Genomic DNA, 20,596 nt, shown 5'->3' on the forward strand with positions numbered 1-20,596 from the left:
GTGTTCCAGACACCAGATTCCCAGAGGCGTACGGAGTACTGAGTGCTACGTAATGGCGGAAGAGCGGGTCGCGAATTGATGTCTGGCCAATGAAGGGTAAAGAGCGGGGTAGCAGTTCGCCGGGCGTATCTCAAAAGTCCACGTCCCCGTCCCGTTTCCCATTCTCCGTGCCAGACCTCCATACCGAGGTACGTACCACCCTAAACTTTAAGGACTTCCATTATGCAGTTAAGGTACCTACTTCGAATTGGATAGGTAGGTAGCTCTCGAACCTCACAAGCCTCGCCGAAACAATCAAGCCGCAGACTGCAATCATCTCTCTGATTCACAGTACTTTTAGTTGAAGCTGAAGTTTCCCAATTCCTTCGGGTTGGCTATGCTTAGGATACTGGCCTGGTGCCCAACCAGCTACCTCATCCTGAAGCTTGACACGGGAACAAACTGGAGCTACTGCATCTGAGTAGGGGCGCAATGACACAGGTCTATTACTTCAAGATTGAGACAGGACCCTTGAAGTTCAGTTCCGCGATTGATTTATATGACCCATGCGAACATCAATGTACAGTCTGGGGACTTTTTGACTTTATTGTAGGGCATTTAGTCAGCCTTTGTCTCCACCCCATGAGAAACATTACACCTAAACGCCTTTCGCAAGGTATCCATCCCACTGACTGCAGTCATTCATCTTCCAAATTCCCTCTAAGCCCTGAAAGCGTAGTGCGCCGTCGTCGCCTAATGCATCCAGGTACCACCTGACGACCTTCTCCCTCTCTCGTAGAGCCACTTGTTGTTCAGTCCTACGCTGGTGCGCTTTCCGGTAGAGGGGCTCGGCGTTCCCGGATCAGGGAAGAGGGAAGATGCAGTACTTGCTGCCAGGTTTGTAGAAGACCCAAAGGATGATCTCCGGTTGCTGTTTAAGCTGGCTGAGAACTTGGAGGGGCTGTTGTGAAGAGGCGAAGGAGAGTAAGATTGTCCGTTTCCATTGAAAGAGCTTCCAAGAGCTGGGCTGCCTCTGCCGGAAAGCGGGGAACCAGAGAAGCTCCGGTTGCTCGCGGGCGAACCTGCCAGAGAAGGCGTCCGCGAGTAACGTGGCGGGGTACTGTAAACAGCATCAGGTGTAGCTGCTGCAGAACTAGGCGGCAGTCCGAGAAGTTGGCGCTGAGCGGGCGTCAAGGGAATGTCGGAAAGATCGTCGGCCGATCGAAGTAGAGGCAGCATAGCCATGCCAATGTTCACTAGCGGAATGAGCTGGACCAGATAGTATGCCCAACCCAGATATGAGCGCAAGGAGCTACTAAACCTGCTCAGCTAGTTAGCAGAGGTCGCACTCGTGAGGCCAGCGGAAGGCGTACCATTGTGCGGGAACGTATGAACGCGAAAAGATCTGGAACAGCCAGAGACTGAGAAGGAAGCCGACGTTCAGAGCTATTCTTCTAACGTTCTTTTCGGAAAATGTCGTTGCGTTCCGCCGTCTCGTGATCTCATTCAGGCGTGGATGTCTCCATGTGCCAGGACTGTCGACGATAGGGGTGGGCTTTTGCGGCGTCGACTTGACGGGAGTGCTGACAGCAGCTCGGCTCGCCGACGAAGACATCGTTTCAGCAAATATTGACAAGACTGAGAGGTGAGATCGAGGAATAGAGGTCGTCGTGCGGTGACCACAGTCAGGGTCAAAGCCTGTTGCGCGAGAGTTAGTTCCAGTCGTCTGCAGGTCTACACATCCGTCCGTCATGATCAATGCGACTTACTCTTCCCAGTGATTTGGCAAACCTGTTTGATGTTAGTAAAAAGTCTCTTAGACGCTGCGCTGTCGCCGAGCGCTCGCGTGCTTCGATGCGCCGCTTCAAGTCGGGTTGTCGATGGTGATGGATGCGGCAGGAAACATTGGCTACAGCATCTCGCAAAGCAGTGGCAGAAAAACAATACTCCAGCCACACGGACCACAGCAACCGGCAGGTAGTCTGTTGCGAAGTGGATACCTGCGCTCCTGCCTAGTGGGGCATGTGGCTTGCTCTTGCCGTTTCTCAGGAGCAGTTGAGGTCCGTACCGCTCACAGCTCACTTCAGGGTGCAATGGTCCCCTAAGTATCGCAAAGTACAACTTGTCAAAGTGTCTTACACATCCGCTGCGGATCACTCGAGTCCTTTCGCGACCCGGGGCAGCCTTAACGAGACTACCTGAAGATACAGAGAAGTGTAGCCTCGACATCGGAAACACTTGGTTAGACTTTCCGAAGCTTGGGAACTCCCGCGCTGACTACGCAGAAAGGCAGGCCGGAGACGCGCAGTGTGCTAGTAGTCCGGCTGTTGGAGAATCCTGGACGCGGTACGAGTAAGGTACCTCACCCAGCTCGCTTTCGAGAAGCACCTAGTCGCAACAACGGAAGCCGGGGGGGACGTCAGATCCCCGCCGTTGACTGCCAGCACAACCCACCTCAAGGCTCAGCACCAAGAAACCTCCGAGCTCGAGCTCCGCGGCACCGCCTCACCTCATGCTCTTCCCTTTTGTTAACCCTCCGAGCTTTCCATGCGGGCCACGTAAAGCCTTTTGTCGTTTTGCTTCCACCAGCACGCATACTCCTCAACTGACGACGAACCCCGAAGCTCGACCCGTCTCGCATTACTCCCACCATCGCGCCGCCCAAGATGGGCTTCTTTGACAACATCATGCACCAGATGGACGAGGGTGTCTCGGGCTTCTTCGGACAATGGAACGCTTATACCACTGCCCTCGTCACTTTTCTCGTCGCCATCGTTACCTACCGAATCGTCTCTAGCCAGGATCCCGATACCCATCCCATGCTGCTTGCCCGTCAAGCGCAAGGCTCTCCCGTTCGCCAACCAGCGGAATCTCCCGTCTATCGATCCCACTCTGCCCCTCACGGCATGCCCCTGAACAGCGGACTCAACGTCAAGGACCCCGGTGCTTCGAAGTGGGCGAGGGGACGTGATGGAGATCTTCGGGATATCTGGAGAAGAGCGGCGACTGGCGCTTCTGAGGAGGGCAAGCCAGTTGTAGGCAAGGGCCGCTTGTTGACGGTACTGGGCTCCGAGAATGTTATCGAGCATCAACTTGGTGAGTACCCTTCTTTTGCGCCGTGATCAACTTCTCTAAGGCCGCGCAGATGGCATCACTCGTCAAATCAATCTCATCGGACAGCACATTCATGAGCAGGGCGGCATCCGAGTAGCCGTTTACCTGCCAAACTCTATCGAGCTTTTGGTGACGCTTTTCGCCTGCAGTTTTTACCCGAACCTCACAGCCATCCTGATCCCATTTGATGTGTCAGACGAGGAACTCGTGACGATGCTCCGCCGTTCTGCCGCCGATACCGTTATAACAGCCCCTGGCGCGTTCCCCTTTGACTCGGTCGTCAAGGCATACCCCGCTCTCCGCCAACTCATCTGGGTTGTAGATGAGGGAAGTTCTCACATGGACTGGAATGAAGTTCCCGAAGGCATGGGCGGCAGTGTCAACGTTGCGACATGGCAAGAGATCCTCCATGATGCACCAGTCGATGCCGCGAGAGAGGTGCCCCCTGTCGACAAGGAAATTGAACCGAAGGATGTGGTGACTTTCTGGCAATCCAAGCCGGGAACCATGGAAGAGATGGTGCGCTTCACTCAGTCCAATTTGGTTGCCGGTGTTGCCGCTCAGCTCGCTGCGATCCCAACTACCCAACGCCTGAGTCCCTCTGATCTGTTCCTTCCTGCCGACTCTCTTACGAACATCCATACCTTAATCCTCACATTGGCAGCTCTGTTCTCCAACTCATCTGTCGCACTCAACTCAGTGGCTGGAAAGGTCACGGACTTGGCTCTGGCTACCCAGGGAGTTGCTCCTACAGTCTTGGTGGCCGCTCCCGAGACTCTGTTGAAGACCCACCAGGAGGCAACTAACCGCCTGACCTCTGCTTTGGCTAAAGTTGCTCACTGGGCTCAGTCCCGCAGCCTCACAGAGAGTGGTGTGATGCCCGTTGCATCCGCCGCGGCACGTTTCAACAGTGCATCTCGACCAGCTATCGGCAAGACTCCTGGAAAGCTGCGCCTTCTTTATGTCGCGGATAGGGTCGGGGCTGGCTCGCCGCCTTTGTCGTCACGAGAACTTTCCGATCTTCGCATTTTCACAGGCGCTAGAGTCATCTACGCTTTGGCCGCGCCCAAGGTTGCCGGAGCTGTCGCTCAGACTGGTTACTACGATTATAGAGTGCATGAGGATAAGCAGTCGCACTTCGGCCCTCCTCTGACGAGCACTGAGATCCTCTTAAGAGATACACAACAGCATAAGAATGCCGATCAGGAATATCAGGGAGAGGTGAGTTTGATGGCCTTCCGAATCCCGGCCGCACAACTAACGCTGCAAACTAGATCATTGTTCGAGGCCCTTGTGTTGCAGGCAACGAGGCCACCATCAAGGCTACAGGCAAGATCCGGGATGACAACACGCTGGCATACGTATAGAAATTTGTGTACAAGGTCTATTTGATATGTAGCTGAGCCCATGGATGTGGGACAGACACAATCCGAATCATATCTTCCCATCTCATCCTTTGCCAAGGGATTCCTCGCATCTTCCACTTAAGCCGTCTTTCATGTGCGCATTTAGGTCTGCCAAGGAATCATCTATTGCCAGTGAATTACTTCTATCTTGCCGCCGATGTGGCCGACGCTAGGTCTCTCGATATCATGCATCGCTCACGTGGCTCGTGGCATATTGCTTTGCCCACTGCCAGTCTGCTTGGGCTCTATCGAGTCTTAATGCTCAGTGGCAGGCATCTACAGACCCAACAAAAGCAGTGACGGCGACGCTTCTGACTACTTGCTAAGATGACGCTTTTACCCTCCTCTGCAACGAGTTGACTTTAATGCTCATCTTCACCCTACGCAATGAAACAAGTTACCATCATGCCAAGAATATAGAAAAAATGCGGAGAAAAGAACATCATACTTACACAGCTACTGCCACTTAACTGTCCTAGCGAGAAAAAAAAGATAGAGAGTTAGACGAAAATCGCAAAAGCTCAGCTCCCTATAGGGAGCCTACGAAAGATCCGAGGAGGCTCTTACCAGCCTCAGGTGTAGCGATGCAAGGATTTTTACTAGAAGAAGACGGGACTCAAACCCGGGACCCATGGGTGCGGAGCTATTCGAACTAAGGTACGACATTCTCCGCTACGTCACGGGCCTTGGTGATAGTAATAAGTAAATTTATCTATTATGGAGGGTATCGAGGCGGTGGCCGGCGGTTTGTGCTTGTGAGTGAGTGAACCTAAGGCTCTTGCTCACAGAGTCACGTGAACCCCTTCTCATCTCATCTTCTTTCCAAGGTCGAGTGAAGAACATGCTGCCTCATCAAGGAGATGAATACCAGGGCGAGGATGGACAGTCCGAGCATTGTGTACCAGACGCTGCCAAAGGCCTCTCGGAAGGAGTCAATCACTCCCGACTTCCACCCGGGCGGGAGGTTCTTGAGCTCGTCGAGGTCGTCTCTGATGCGGCCGATGATCTTGGCGGCGTTGGGATAGTCGCCGAAGCGTTCCCAGAGCTTGACTCTCAGCACGTTCTGGTAGACGGCGGAACCGATGGTGATGCCGATGGTACCCCCGAGACTGCGGGCCAAGTCTATGGATTCATTAGTCTATGCGGATGGTTTTGCACATAACCCAGGATGACTTACATGTCGCTGACGTGATGACTGCTTGCTGCGAATGGTCGACGGCAGCAATGCAGCCGAGCAGCGTAATGGTCAACATGGCTCCGTAGCCTCCTCCCACCAGGAAGAAGACGACATAGTTGACCCACGCGGGCGTGTTCTCGTTGAACTGCGTGAGGACGATGATGCCGGTGTTGAAAAGAACCAGGGCGCTGATTCCCGGGATCACGTATTTCCCGGTCCGCTTCATGATGTAGCCGGCGCCGACAGACATGATGGAGACGCCCAGAGGTGATGTCAAGATGCGGAGACCTGCCTGCGTGGCAGATAGCCCGTTGACCTGGAGGTACAGCGGCACGTAAAAGATGGCCATCATCATGACCATGGTGCACAGTAGGTTGGTCAGACAGGCGGCGAGGATAGTGCGGTTCGCGAGCAGGCGGACGGGGATGATGGGCTGTTTGACCCTGCTCTCCCAGACGATGAAGCCGACGAAGGCGACGACGGAGAGGGGTATCGTGGTGAGCGGCAGGGGGTGGACCCAGGGGACTAGGTTTCCACCTGCGTTGAGGCCGAGCAGGAGGAGCACGAGGAAGGAGATGGTCAGGAAGACGCCGAAGAAGTCGATGCGCGCCAGGTAGGACTTATCCGAGGCCTTGGGCGGGACCTTTACGAGGACGGCGACGAGGACGGCGGATACGAGCACGGGGGGCACCTGGACGAGGAAGGCGAGGCGCCAGCCCATTGCCGTGTGGTCGTTGATGAGGCCGCCGAAGACGCCGCCGAGCATGGCGCCGGAGCCGTAGGCGATGTTGCCGATGCCCTGGTAGATGCCCCTCTGCCTCAGGGGGATGAGGTCGGAGCCGAGAAAGGTGGAGATGGACATGAGCCCTCCGCCGCCGACGCCAGCCACGACGCGGCCAAAGATCATGACGGACTCGGTGCGGGCGAGGCCGCAGATGAGGTTGCCGGCCGCGAAGAAGAGGTTGCTGAAGACAAGGCCGGGACCACGGCCAAAGATGTCGGTCAGCCTGCCCGAGATGGGCTGACAGGCGGCATTGGAGATGAGGTAGGCCGTGGCGAGCCAGCTCATGAGACTCAGGGACTTGAATTCGCTGGAGATGGGGCCGGAGAGGGTGGCGATGATTGTGCTGTCGATGGCGCCAAGGAAGACGCCAAAGTAGGAAGTGCCCAGGATGAGGGCTAGGCGGGTGCCGGAGACCGTCTCGGCGACGACGGTGGTCTCGTCGTCGTTGGCGGCAGCGGCGGTCCCATTGCTGGTCGTGTTTGTGGTGCCGTTGAGCAGCGGCGTCGTCTCTGAGCTCTGCTCGGTGGCGGCCAGGCGGCGCGTCTGCTCCTCGTCTGCCGTCATGTTTAATGGTGATGTTCTCTCCCCCTCTGCTTCGGCTTCCAACCTGAGTTTCCCTTTACTTCCTTTACTGGTGCGGAGTTGAGTCCTTGAAAGTCATTCGTCAACGTCGCTGTCGATATGTCTTGAGTGTGTTAATGACGTTCGACCTATTGGGTCAATGCTCTTTTCGTATTATCGGGATAAGCTTTCCGGCTTGTGTCTTATGTAATCTAAACGCTCCCAGAAACAGAATGTCATTGCTGAAGATTCACAGTGACAAAACAGACAGCAGTTCCCCGGACCCCGAATCTCGGCGTGCGCCCCCGTGGCCCCCCTGGCAGCTGTGCCCGGCCGTCTGTCCGCAAAAGGCAACTGTGCAGGACGTCTAAGGCGGGCCGCCGGGCACTCTGAGTCTTGAGAGTCAGCACGGAGATAGAGATAGTAGAGATGGAGGAGATGTCAGCCACAGATGCGTACGATAAGATGGGCGCTGACGCTGGAACAAGTGTGCAAAAGAGGAGTGTAGAGGACGCCACATAGTAACCCGCCCCGGCTAATCTTCATTGAGTCTTGAGCAACGGCCCAAAGACCCTTCCACCGAAGAGTTTATTGGGTAAGTAATTCCCGAAGCATTGCGTATGCCTTCCTTATCTTACCCACCAGCGACACAACCTTGCAATCACGTCACTGCCGATGTCGGTGTGCCCTGTCACTCCTCGTGCAGTGCGCCCTTGGGTTCTTTCTTTAACTTGGCCTCACTTCCTCCATCTTCATCTTGGCGCTGGGATGAGGGACCTTTGTGATTCGACTCGACATTTGGGGAAAAGAGAAAACCGAAATTGGAGGAGGCCATTATCAACGCTCATGACGCTCCCTTCAATCAAGGGCCTCGAAAGCATCTCACGACGGGCGGGGTTTGAAAACGGAAAACGATTCAACGTGCCGGAAAACTCATCTTCAACTCACGGCAGAAAGACACCGATAAGCGAGCGAGCACGCCCGGATCGAAAAGGTCCAGCAGCCAAGGTACGAGGTGGATCTCATTATTCTTTCTTTTCTGCGCGAGTGTGCTATGCGCCGCCTATTTGGCCTTGAAAATGCGTATTGGAAAGAAGGAAATGAAATGCATGGTAGAAACGGACCTTGTTCGTTTTGGCGCATGTTGACCAAGACGATTGTCCTCCCCAAATATGGTTTCCACTGAGGCCGCCGGAAAATGGCCTCAGTTTCCTCTCATCTCCACTCGACCATGTCCGGTGGTGTCTGACCGCAGCCACACTGCCCATCACAGAATGGAATCCAAGGAATGAGGACTCTGACGCCGAACGAGTGTTCGGCGTGAGAAAATGGCCTCAACTCGTTTTGTTTCTCAGCTTCGATGAGGCAGCTTTGAGATGATATTCTTATTAAAGCATACTTGACCAGTGTCTCTCTCACCTCACTTCTCACTCACTCAGCATCACCACCACTCATCCTTTACATCTTACTCTCATTCTCATTCACTCCACACGTCGAAAATGGCGTCCTCCGATATCCTATCTCAGACTCTTCACACCATCACAAGTGTGAAGCTTAGCCAGTTGGATAAGCAGAAGGCTTCATATGAGTCAGGGAAGCGAGCCCTACTAGATGATGCGGCCTATGAGACGGACAGTCGGAAAAGGGCGAAGCTCTTAGTCGACCGGGTCGAGAGGCTCCCTGCCATGGCACCCTTGGACGATGGCTCACTACTATCCATCGACAATCTCAAGCGATTCGTTCAGCAAGCCGAATTTGACCCGTGCGTTTCCGACGACTTCCTCCACGACTATGAGAACAGCGTACGCAACGAACTCGACGTTCAGTCGGCAAAATATCGATACGCCGAACTCTACGGCAAACTCGTCAACGAATGGATCTCCGCCGGGAAGGCTGCTGGCCACGGAGCTGAGTCGGGATTCGTGCCCGTGGGTAGGGAGGAGATGCACCAACAGCGAGCGACGTGGGAGCGCTATGTCTTCCATGCGAAGGAGACGGATAGCCTGGCCATCAAAAGCTACCTCGAGAGCCTCTTCGTATCATCCTCCAAGGACATTCACCGGGCATTTCTGGAACTGAAAGAGAACGTCAAGAAGTTTCAGGACACGTGGGACGACAAGACGCACTTTGACGAGGATTCTTTGATGAACACCATCCGCGGCCTCCTCCGGACGGATACCCTCACGGACCAGAAGAGGACGACGCTCAACGACTTTCTGAACAACAAGGTCGTTCTGTGCGAGATCGCCGATGTGCTGAACATGCGGATGCAAACTCGGCAGAACTGGGCCTGGGACAGCGCGACTGAGGTCGACGTGCGACGGCAACTCAACGGACGCTACCGATTCTACCCCGACGATGACCTCCTACAGGCCATCTTCATTCACCACATCGGCAAGCTGTGGGCCGTCAAGATACGCGGGTTCCTCGTCGCGTTCCTCGAAAGCGCGGGCGTGGAAAAGGATGCGACGAAGCCCATGAGCAAGGAAGACGTTCGCCGCAGACGATTCTTCCTGAAGACGGGGCCACGCATTGAAAGCCCCGTTTCGGTGGAGAAGAAGCTCAAGCAGCACTTCAAGTCGGAGATCCTGCTGGACCAGCTGCCGCAGACCTTGGCAGAGGAGCGAGGCGGCTACGGCTCGGACGGGAAGGAGAAGAAGGGGGACAGCCGCAAGTCGCACGTCGCCGTCGTACAGAACCTCTTGCACCTCATGCAGTCCGAGATCATCATGCAGACGCGGCTCGGGAGCGACGTGACCGTCATCCGGTCCGATCTAAAGTGGTTCGGCCCCAGCGTGCCGCACTCGTCCATCTTCGCCGTGCTCGAATTCTTCGGCGTCGACGACGAGTGGACCGGCCTCTTCAGGCGGATGCTCGAGTGCCCTTTACGCTTCAGCGACGACCCGTCAGACGCGCCGGCCCAGATCCGGAGGAGAGGCACGCCCCTGAGCACGCCCCTGGCGGATTTCATTGCCGAGACTATGCTCTTCTGCATGGACTTTGCCGTCAATCAACGAGCCGATGGTTGCCGCCTCTACCGGCTGCACGACGACATGTGGCTATGGGGCGGTCTCGAAACCTGCACCCGGGCGTGGGAGAGGATGACTGAGTTTGTCAACCTCACAGGGCTGGAGATCAACTGGGACAAGACGGGGAGCGTCAGGGTCGCCGCCGCCGCCGCCGCGCCCCCGGTAGCCGGGTCGAACCAACAACAGCAACAGCAACAGCAACGGTCCATGCCTCCGGGTACGGGTGCTACGACGACGGCACGGGGTCGTCTGCCATCAGGCGATGTCGTGTGGGGATTCCTCAAGCTCGATCCGACGTCTGGGCGTTTCCTCCTGGACCAGGACAAGATTGACGTGCACATTGACGAGCTGCGGCTGCAGCTGGAGGCGTGCAGCAGCATCTTTGACTGGATCCAGGCGTGGAACATTTACGGCGCTCGCTTCTTCAAGACCAACTGCGCCCAGCTCGCCAACTGTTACTCCCGGCAGCACGTGGATAGCATGCTAGCGACGTTCCACCGCATTCAGGAGAGGCTGTTTGGCGCTGGCGGGGCCGGGGCGCACCTGAAGCGGCTCATTGGCGATCGATTCGGCGTCGAGGACATCCCTGACGGTTACTTATACTTCCCCGTTTCTCTGGGCGGCCTGGGACTCCAGAACCCCTTTATTCACCTCTATCTGATCCGCGACGACGTCATCGAGGACCCCGACGACATCATGGACGACTTCCTGGCCGAGGAGGAGGCAGAGTACAGGCTCAAAAAGTCGGCCTACGAGGAAGACACTGAGGGGGCCGGCGGCGGCAGCGGGCCTGGCAGCAACCTCGACATCTCCGGGGCCCGACACCACGCGCCGTGGCTTCTCGCGGACGACTACAGAGACCTACGGGACCAGCCGTTCATGAGCTACGAGGAGTTCTCGCGGCACCGGAGGCGCACGTCGCCGGCCCTGAGCCGGGCGCTCGACAGGCTGCGGCACACGCCGGCCACCAAGGCGATTGAGCTCAGGGGCGAGGTCGAGGCCGCGCTTAAGACCACGCCGGCGGGCTGGTATGGACTCAGCGGCTACGAGCAGTGGGTGTGCGGGCTCTACGGCAAGGACATGGTCGCGCGGTTCGGCAGTCTGGTTGTCGTGGACAAGGGGGTTTTACCCACGGGTTTGTTGGACATGTTGAGGCAGAGCCGGTTCAAGTGGCGCGGCTGAAGGGATGAAAGAAGACGAGAATGAAAATGCCGAGGATAACAGGATAGGGGAAGTAGGACAGGGGAAGGGGGTGCGCTCTGTACGATGGATGGGATGGAGAGGCGCGGAAATTGGATATGGAAGAAAATAGCCGCGATGAGGCCTATCCTGGTGTCCGTTTCTAGAACAACGGGCAGAAAAGTCTCTCGGGCAAGTCGCGTGATCATCGGGGATTCGGGCGCGGCAAAAACATGAAAACACACACATCGGATACCCTGGGAGGGCAGTGAAAGTGTAAGAATAGTTTAAATTGGGTTTTCGGTCAAGTTGGACCGGATATTGGCCTCGTTCATTACTCGTGGAAATAGATGAAATGCGAGAAACTCACCCTGAATCGCTGAATCGCAAAACGGCTATGAATTGGTCCAGAATTGCCACTAAAAGAATTAAAGCTCCCACCCCCGGCCGGCCCCCTCGTCCCTTGCCGGGAAAAAGTCTTGTTCAAAAGAAGGCACAAACCGAGGTAAGTATGATAAAGTAAGTGTATGGATAGGTATAGCACGATGATGGGCCGGGACATGGATATCGCAAAACTTTGACATATGGAGCCTCACTTTTCCACTCTCTTACACACCCCTTTGCCAAGCAAAAAGGGTCCTCGGTTCGTATTGCCTTGGCATTTAGTAGTATGAACGGTCATCCCCTCCCCCGATCTCGACTTTGCTGTGTTTTCTTTGCTATCTCATCTTACACACACCCTTCCTTTTTCCATCTGCCGCTGTCTCACCCCTAGTCTAGCTGCCCAATTTCTGTACTATACACAGTAACTTACAAAGTCACGATGGTGGATCCATGCATTGTTTCTTGCGTGCCTTCTTCTTGTCTGCTAACCGCGGTTGAAGAATGGTAGCCAAGGTGGCTTACGGCACAATGTGGGCGCGAGAATATGTTGCATGGTGGGTAAGGCACGGCAGTGAACATGCGCCGCCAGGTAGTGAAACTCTTCAAGTGCTCGGATTGTCGGTGGTAGAAATGGCGTCATTGCGGCCCTTGATCGAGAGGGCATTGTGTCTGGATAAACAGTGTCACGCATACCATGTCGAATGAGTTCACCGCAGTAGATGCCTGCCAGTCATCAACGGTGAAGGTCCAGATGAACCACCTGAGCTGATTCGACGACATCAGGTGATCTGAAGATGACCACAGACCCGATGAGCCTCAAAAGAGTTGCTCATGACGGATGGGTTGGGGGTTGGGTGAGGTCATTTCAAGTCAGGTCAGTTCAGGTCGAACCGTCGAGGGGAAAGGCGAGGATGAGAGTGAGAGTGAGAGTGAGAAGACCCCCACGCGTCCCGTCATCTCACTTCTTCGCCAAGTCGCCGTTACGAACGATGGACGGGGGGAACTTGACTATCCTCACGACTAATTCACAAAGGTCAACATCAAAAGCCGACATTTAAATCGCTATCTTCAGTATCTCGTTTCGATGTCCCAGAGACGCCAGGAGATGGCTCGTGCTATCTCCAGTGTCCTTTTGTTCGTTGCCAGCGGCCGCCTAGTAGGTATCCGTACGGATACGCAGTAGCTTCCTCCTCTTCGACTACTTTTTTGGTTCTCGCAAAAGGTCTCTGCATATTCGCAGGTCACACACCCCCTGGTACGTTCTATTAGGCGAGTGCTCCTCCGTACGGAGTAGTGTACATAGGCGAGCAGACAGAACGGACAGGCGAGGGCATGGTTTAAAGTATGGGACCCGAGGTAGTGTACTCCGTAGGTGAGAGCGTGTCAGTACGGACAGAGCAGTGAGCATGTACCAAGTTTAAGCTTGTTAGTGCGTGCTTTAGGCCAGGTCAGGCAGAGTAGTCAATATGGATTAAGGTGTCTTTTGACTCTGCGACTCTTTCTCCATCTTCGCGCAAGGCAAGGTGCAGCTTGCGTCCGAACCTTCTGACTCTCTCTCTGCCTTGTTGAAGCTCCTGTGAAGCGAGTACCGAGGACGGAGCAGTGTAAATGGGGTCCTTCCCCGTCGCCACCGCCTCGAGTTTCCCTGCCACATCGTCCTGCGTAGTGTCGGCCTCGGCTGGGGTTGTCGTCCTTCTCTCTGTCAATCTCGAGTCTTTTCTGTGTGTCGGTCAGCTTCCCCTGCTCGAATCTCCACGGCTGAACCAGTGACCAGTGAACCACTGAATAAGTGAGGGTGAGTGATCGAGTGACCGACCGGGCATTCCCTTTCTCTCTTTCTCTCTCTCTTCGGGGCTCTCTCCACTCTTTGCCATCTCCTAAACTCCCTGGTCGGGCCTTGTGGATGTTCCTCCTCTCTTCTAATCCTTGAATTCCAGGCCCCCTTTCCTTGTACGGATACCCTGTGCCTGTCCACGGAAGACCACCCCCTGGGCCCTGCTAGAGAAGAAACCCATGCGTCGCCAGATCGGAGAGAGAGTGTGTGTGTGATGGTGTGCGGTGCCACAAACGCCCGTGCCAGTCCCGCGTTCACTCTTGTCCAGTTCTGTCGTGAATTCCAGCCAGTCATTAGCCCGGCCGGAATTTCTTGGCCCGAACGTCCCTTATCACCCCCACACCTTGGGAACTTTTTTGGCTCGGGTGGATTCAAATCGTCAACGCTTCTTCCCCAGGCCTTGAGCAGAATCCTTGATCCTTGCCATCTCCGTCTGTTCTCCGTCCTGGTCCTGGTTCATCCTGCCAGCCAGTCGTGCCAGTCTGCTTTTACCCCGATGCCCTTGATCCGTCCGTTCCCCTCCTCTCTGGCTCAAGGTAGTGACTGTCTATTGGGGCTGTTGTGTGGCTGTCGATGAGCTACTACTGCGTACAGTAAAGCAAAACTACTGCGTCAACATCTCTATCCTCCATCCTCCTCCGTCATCGCCCTTCAACTACTCGCTCTCCGCAGCATGCGAGTGGAAGCAGTCTGCAGCTCTTTGAGTTGTGAAAGTGGAGGGCATCCTTCGTCCCTGCAACAGTGACCTCCTCCCTCCTCACCTTTGGACTCCTTCAACAAGGTCCAATGGCTTCGCTGGCTGGGCTGAGAGCAAGCAAGAATATCGAACCTCTCCAAGTTCTCAGGGCCTCTGTTGCCGCACATCAAATACAACAGAGCGGACGGCACTCCAGCCCGTCAATTTTGCTTGGCTCGGTCTGGAGCAACCGAGCTGACAAGGATCGTGAATGCCATATCCGTAGTGCATACGGACTACAGGAGATGGAGAGTGTTACGGGGCCGGGAACGATTCAGACTGACTCTGTCTGCATTTGCTTTCTCACTCCTTCGGTCTCCTCCTCTCTTGATATCATATCGCCATCGGCCTCCTCTGATCCACAAACTCATGCTGCACGGTCATCATTCCGTGCTCCTTTCAGATCCGAGTATTTTTGCACAGACGGGGGACAACACAATTAAGCAGTCCATCAACCACTTTACCGTGATTAAGTTATGGAGAAAAAAAAGAACGAGGCACGGATATAGTATGTATACCGCGTTCTCCAACCCCCTCCCCTGATGCTCTAGTCCTCAGGCACATGGGTGATGGGATCGCGCCGCCCACATGCGCCTCCCGCTCCAAACGGCGCTTGGAGCGATTGTGACTGGACAGAGACCAGGTCCCCTAGGACAAAGTGGTGGATCTGGGCTTGGTCGAAGCCGTACCTACGAGTCTTGGACCGGGGCAGAGCGGGAGGGCAAATACCTGGGTACCAACCTTACTCTCCTCCACACCCCCTTCGTCTATTCCCATCTCACCCCCTATTTCTTGACGTGTATACTACACTCCCCTCGTTCATTCGCACCCCCCTCCCTTCACCACTCAGCTTGCGCCTGCGTTCTACACAGCTCAACGCAATGAGACGCTGGAACACAATGGCAAGTACTCCGTGGAATTGAAGCATACTAGAAGCTGGACCCTGGGTTGGAGTTGAGGGGTGAGTGAGGAGGATCCGCCGCGCCGCCGCCTGGCGGTTGTTTCGGTACCGCAACGCAGGTACCATCGTGATAGAGCACGCCATCACAACGCCATCGGCCTTTGAGTGCTGTTGAAGTTGGCGTTTTGACCTTGCTGTGGGAGGCTGTTGCTCAGTGAGCGGCAGCTGTCATTTTAGAAGCCTCTTGAGAACGGAATTGGCAAGATCAAAGTATGTGTGCGATGGAAATTATGTACGCCTTTCTCATGGTATTTGTATTCTGGAAGCTATCTCCATCAGACTTCCCAAGTCATCCCCATTCCCATGCAATCAGCCAATCTTGAGGCTTACACGTCCAAGAGACGATCCTATCTGCCTCCCAGTTTCCCTTGATTAACGCCGCATCATAAGTATGTATGCCCACAAAGTCGTCGTAGTTTGCTATTGTACAGGTTTACAGATCAGATAGACCATGCCACCACCGCCGCCGCCCCTATTCTCATCTCATCAGTCGTGATTTCCAAGCCCAGCTTGCCAGCCGGAGCAAGGGGGAAAAAAGAAAACACATGCGCTCACTCCGACATCTCTCTGTTTTGCGCGTGACTCGTGGTCGTGCTTCCCGAGTTCCCCTTGCTCGCTCTTTTTTTGGTGTTCCCTTTTTCACTTCCCCTGCAAAAAAAACTCCTGATGATCCATACCATCCAGCTCCGCAAGGCGAAGCAAGCTGCAGCAAAGTTGCAGTAAAGTAAAAAAGACACCCTTAAAACATGATCCACTCTACCTCGACACCGGGACCCCCGATGCACCTGGTCCAGTTGAACGGACCCCGGCGCATCGCCTCGAGCTTGACCGCCGCCGGGCTCCGAGGCTCATTGTCCTTCCACTCGCCCGCCCACAGCCTCTCCAGCACGTCGAGCGCGGCCAGGTTGTTCATGTAGCCAGAGCGCCCCATGATGTCGCGGCACTTGCTCCGGACAATGTTTTGCTGGAGCTCGTTGACGCACTCGCTGCCCGCGACGAAGAGCGGCCACAGGAGGAACTTCTCCGCCTGGCTGCCCGCCTCCAGGCTCGTGGCATAGTAGACCACCTGCGAGACCAGGTTCTGGAAGTTGCTGTGCGTCGAGGGGACGTTGGGCGACACCAGGCGCTCCGTGTACAGCAGGGCCGCGTAGCGGAACGCCTCGGACAGGGAGCCCAAGTCCCGGACCTGGGCTGGGGTCGCGGGGGAAGGGAGGGAGGCGTGGAGGCGGGCCGAGTCGAACTCCCAGCTTTGGAGGGCGACGCGGGCCTCTTTCCACTCTCTCCAGAAGTTGTTGCGGTTGTCGTCGTACGTTGCCGATGAGCAGAGCGTCGAAGATACAAACTCGTCGTCGTCCAAGGTAGAGCCGAACCCGTTGCCGTCGAAACGGTGACCCGGCAAGCTGTAGATGTCACCGAGTTGCTGGTGATGCAGGCCGTTAAGGTTGCTCTTGAAGGAGTGACCCAGGGGCGAGCTAAGGGGCGACTGCGAGCGCGAAGGGATGTTGCGCGCCATAGGGCTGGTGACGAGGTTCTGGACCGAGCGGTGTTGAGAGAGGAGGTTAAGTCTGCCCAGCTTGCTGATGGTCTTGAAGAGCTCACGGTCACAGCCGACGAGGTTCTCAGCGCCAGGGGGAAGCAATTGAGCGTCGGGCATGACGCCGTAAAATGTAGAGTTGAGCTGAGCCTCCCGGTCGTTGATACTGGCCGAGATGGCGTCAAAGTAGGTAAAGATGGCCTCCATCCATGCAGAGTCGCGGGAAGGCGCCAGGTTATGTGATCGCCGCATAGAGAGGATCTTCTTGACGCCGGCGAACTGAGTGTGGAACTTGGCAATGCCCGACTCCACCATGCGGTAGTGGCAGAGAAGCAGGATCGTGGCGAGGACAGAGTCGTGGCTGGACTTGGCCGGATCATTGAGCTGCTGGTTGAGAAGGTGGACAGCCAGGTTGCGGTGCTGGTACTCTTCGGAGAGGGATTGGTCCTCGGGCTGGGCGTCCGCCATGGACTCGGCGGTCGACTTCTCAGCCATGAGCTTCTCGGAGAGTTCACGTGTGTCCTGGCCCAAGCTGAGTCTGCGCTTCATCCGCAGGTTGCAGGCTGATAAAGCGCAAATGGCATGCTGCAGGCTCTGACTACTCGAAGCCAGGTGGAGAATGTGTTCTCTGTAGGGGTTGCTGGGTCCGTCCATGAAGACCATGCCCGGGCACATGATGTTCTTGTAGTAGTCCATGAAGAAGGGCATCTTTGCAATGAGGTCAGAGTTGACGTGGACGGCCTGCGGCTCGAACATGGTGGGCCACTGAGCCGAAGCGTGGTGATCCGAATGATGGGGTGACATCTCTTCCGGAGGGGGCGATGTCCAAACATGACCGTTGGAATTGCAGCTCGTGCTGTATGCATCCATCTCGGGTACGCCTAAAAGTCGTCACGTCAGCGAGTCTGATCCTAAAGCAGAGCAGCCGAACAGGGCGTCTTACTCAAAGTGTCACACTCCCGCATCAGTTTCTGACTCAACTGGCTTTCGAAGTTGTCCATGTGTGATGTGAGACTGGAGCTATGTTCGGATGGGGCGTACACGAGGCTCGGGCACGATGTCGGAGCGGCTCTCTGGTCAATAAGAATGGCAGAGATGGGGCTCTGAGGCACCGGCGAGCCGTGGGTGCTGTAGCCATCGTACATGACGTTGGGGCTGTGGAGGAAGGGGATATCGTCCCTTGAGTAAGAATGGCTCATGGGGGACATGTAATCGCCATCGCTGACGGACTCGAGTGAGGAAGACAGCGCGCTTGAGATGGGAAGAGGTCCCAGGTGAGCACCCAACTTCCTGTAGTTGGGACCATCCGTCGGCATACTATTTGAGTACGGGAGGCCGCCCCAGTGTCCAGCAGTCATTGATGGTGTGTGCTCGGGGTGTGACATGGAGAGCATGTCGTAGCTGTGAGGGTAGGGTGTCGTGGGTGTTGAGACAATGTGCTCCGGTGAGAAGCCGGCATCGTTGCGCGGACTCCTTCGAGACATGTCGTCTGCATCGGCCCAGCCTGCGCTGGTAGCCGTGGAGTTTGCGCGGGGACGCGAGGGTGACTTCTTTGCAACTCCGGCCACTGGAGGTGCCTTTGCAATGGGAAGAGACAGACCGCGCAACTTGCCTCTGCTGGCAACGCCAACGCCCCAGGTCAGTTGAGTCTTGTAGCCTGAGCACTCGTTGCCGATCTCGAGACATTGTGAGCAGTAGGGCCGTCTGCGGTCACACTTGACGTTCCTCTTGGAGCAGGTGAAGCAGTCGTCGGCAGCGCCACCGGCGGGAGCGCGTCTTCTCCTTTTCCGGACCGAAGCGGCAGCGGCAGCATCTTTAGCTTGCGCGGATTGTTGTTGAGTTATGGGAGCAGTCATCTTGTACTGTGTTCAAGTTGAATGTGGGATGAAAGTGTGGAATGCGTTTTATAGCGCGTTTGTGAGACCGGCTGTCAGTCAGGGAGGAGGCAGGGTACTATCGATGTCGGACAGTAAGGCAGTCCGGCAATGGTACGGACGAAGTGATGGTATTCTGGGAAAAGATGGTATACCGCTAGAGGTAGGAGAGCAATAGATGAAAGCGAGAGGATAAGTCAAGAGGCACAGTAATACATCCAAGTGTGGCAAGCCTCGGGGACGAGGAGTGTATATATGTATCGAGAGGTGGTGAGCGTTCTGGTTGGCAACCATTGGCTACATGGATGAGAGATTGGCTAGAGATATACAAGCGGCGTGCGAGGATCCTGGGCCTCAGCAAGCAACTCGTCCGGGGCAGAGAAGCGGGTATTGCACAGGCAGTCTGAAAGTACATCATGTGCGTTGACGGGGGGTAGGAGGCAACTTGAGAGAGCACCGATGGGGGTGGGGGGGCAGAGAGAATGAGTGCAAGAGGATGCTTGGAGGAGCACAGCACCCAGCATAAAATGGCAAGAGAGAGACAAAGTGAGTGAGAGAGACCAGGGGCGGGCGACTTGGACGGATGGAGAGAAACCTACGTGAAGGCGAGCCGGGTTGTCTGGGTGTGTGAGAAGAGAGCGGCGGTCGGGGAGTGTGCCTCGTCTCTGGGTTCCTGGCCGTTCTCTCGATCTTAGTGGATGCGGGAGGTAAGAGCTCGAGAGACACAACGAAGAGTGGGAGGCAAGGCTAGAGAGGAGCGGCGGGCAGAGCATAGCGAGTAGGAGTCGAGAATAGGAGGATGAAGATGAGCAGATCAGCGGGTCCATTGCCAGATGTCTGAAGAGCAGGGGATCCCTAGGGTAGGCAAAGAGGGAGTCCCCATTTCATTGCAGGCACAAGAGCCCAGGGCCCTCGACTGTGAGCTGTGGCTACTGCTGCATCCGTAGGTACCTTGCCTCTCGCTGGCTTGCCCGCGATTTTAGGTTGTTCTGGTCAAGATGTGGCCGGACGATGCGACAGGGACCCCTTGTCATCCAGACTTTGGAGGGGTTGCATGCCTCATTCATCACCCCCCAAATTTCAAAGTGTGTGCGGTGCGGTGCGGTGCGGGTGGCTTTGGTGGGCGTTCTATCTTGTTAGTAATAGTTGTCGATATTGGGGGAAGAGGAGAGAGTTGAATGCGGAGTAAGAGCCTAGAAGAAAACTATTATCTCCAAGATCTGGTTCGGGAGCTTTCACGGTAGGTTCTTAGTTGGAGAGAGTAGTGTAACCGGACGCAATCTCAGGAACGTCTCGTGCGAGGACTGAGTGCCATCTTTGCACAATACTTGGCCGGGCAAAGACAGCGCGATCAATGTGGTCGGTATCCGCTCTGCTCTCCGCTATTGAGATAGGATAAACGGAGAGAAGGAGAGGTACGCAGTAGAGAGAAAAAAGGTTCAATCCATGGCTGGTGACATACGATGAACGGAGATCCAGCCCGGTCGTCGCAAAAGAACCTGTAGCACGGGAGGGCAACGAGATAAGACGTGATAGAGGATTGCGGGGGGGAGAACTTGAAGGCGAGGAGACGAGACGGATAATGATCAATGCACCCACCACTAAAGGCAAGCAAACGAGGAACGAGAGACGACATGTTCCCTTTGGGCGCTTGAGATCCCTGCTATGAGATGTTCGGCCCCAACAACTCGTATTCATCGGTCCCTGAACATTAACAGTTCCCATAACCAGCCCGCGAACCAGCCCCTACTTGCTTCCCGCCTTCGCCTGGCCTTGTACGGCGTATCTGATTCTGACAGACGAGTATCCGTAGATCGGGCAAGACGAGACACTGACGGTAGATCCATCGGAAATAGCATCATTGCGGGAGCGTCTCTGGCAGTTTCCATTTGCTAGGATTCTGACGACGTTGGCAAGTCTCAGATTAGCCCGGGCTTTCGACCAGACCAGCTGTCAGTCAGAAGTCCGGTCAAGAGAAGGGGAGAGTCGGAGACAGTAGGATGAGACAGTCTTCGTTCTGCAGCCTGTCAGTGACGACTGCGCA

The 20,596-nt window shown here is 55.6% G+C and overlaps 6 protein-coding genes across 6 annotated transcripts; 3 read left to right on the forward strand and 3 right to left on the reverse strand.

The window, feature by feature from the left end:
- Nucleotides 1–732: 732 nt before the first annotated feature.
- On the reverse strand, nt 733–2,208 carry CTAM01_04384 (nuclear pore complex component; the record flags this gene model as incomplete). The annotated part of the gene is made up of 3 exons (XM_060520414.1): nt 733–1,300; nt 1,353–1,677; nt 1,749–2,208. The coding sequence occupies 3 exons, from the start codon at nt 2,206–2,208 to the stop codon at nt 733–735; spliced, it is 1,353 nt and encodes a 450-aa protein (XP_060385059.1).
- Nucleotides 2,209–2,645: 437 nt separating this feature from the next.
- Nucleotides 2,646–4,460, forward strand: CTAM01_04385 (uncharacterized protein; the record flags this gene model as incomplete). Its single annotated transcript, XM_060520415.1, has 3 exons — nt 2,646–3,075; nt 3,125–4,314; nt 4,368–4,460. 3 exons carry the CDS (start codon nt 2,646–2,648, stop codon nt 4,458–4,460), a joined length of 1,713 nt encoding a protein of 570 aa, XP_060385060.1.
- An 850-nt stretch (nt 4,461–5,310) lies between these two features.
- Nucleotides 5,311–7,024, reverse strand: CTAM01_04386 (major facilitator superfamily transporter; the record flags this gene model as incomplete). The annotated part of the gene is made up of 2 exons (XM_060520416.1): nt 5,311–5,621; nt 5,677–7,024. The coding sequence occupies 2 exons, from the start codon at nt 7,022–7,024 to the stop codon at nt 5,311–5,313; spliced, it is 1,659 nt and encodes a 552-aa protein (XP_060385061.1).
- A 672-nt stretch (nt 7,025–7,696) lies between these two features.
- Nucleotides 7,697–8,098, forward strand: CTAM01_04387 (uncharacterized protein; the record flags this gene model as incomplete). The annotated part of the gene is made up of 1 exon (XM_060520417.1): nt 7,697–8,098. One exon carries the CDS (start codon nt 7,697–7,699, stop codon nt 8,096–8,098), a length of 402 nt encoding a protein of 133 aa, XP_060385062.1.
- Nucleotides 8,099–8,520: 422 nt separating this feature from the next.
- On the forward strand, nt 8,521–11,232 carry CTAM01_04388 (uncharacterized protein; the record flags this gene model as incomplete). The annotated part of the gene is made up of 1 exon (XM_060520418.1): nt 8,521–11,232. One exon carries the CDS (start codon nt 8,521–8,523, stop codon nt 11,230–11,232), a length of 2,712 nt encoding a protein of 903 aa, XP_060385063.1.
- A 4,651-nt stretch (nt 11,233–15,883) lies between these two features.
- CTAM01_04389 (uncharacterized protein) lies at nt 15,884–18,534 on the reverse strand (the record flags this gene model as incomplete). The annotated part of the gene is made up of 2 exons (XM_060520419.1): nt 15,884–17,559; nt 17,622–18,534. 2 exons carry the CDS (start codon nt 18,532–18,534, stop codon nt 15,884–15,886), a joined length of 2,589 nt encoding a protein of 862 aa, XP_060385064.1.
- Between the last annotated feature and the right edge of the window lie 2,062 nt (nt 18,535–20,596).

Source organism: Colletotrichum tamarilloi (assembly GCF_030869305.1).
Source record: "Colletotrichum tamarilloi strain Tom-12 chromosome Unknown Scaffold_10.1, whole genome shotgun sequence".
Taxonomy (NCBI): Eukaryota; Fungi; Ascomycota; class Sordariomycetes; order Glomerellales; family Glomerellaceae; genus Colletotrichum; species Colletotrichum tamarilloi.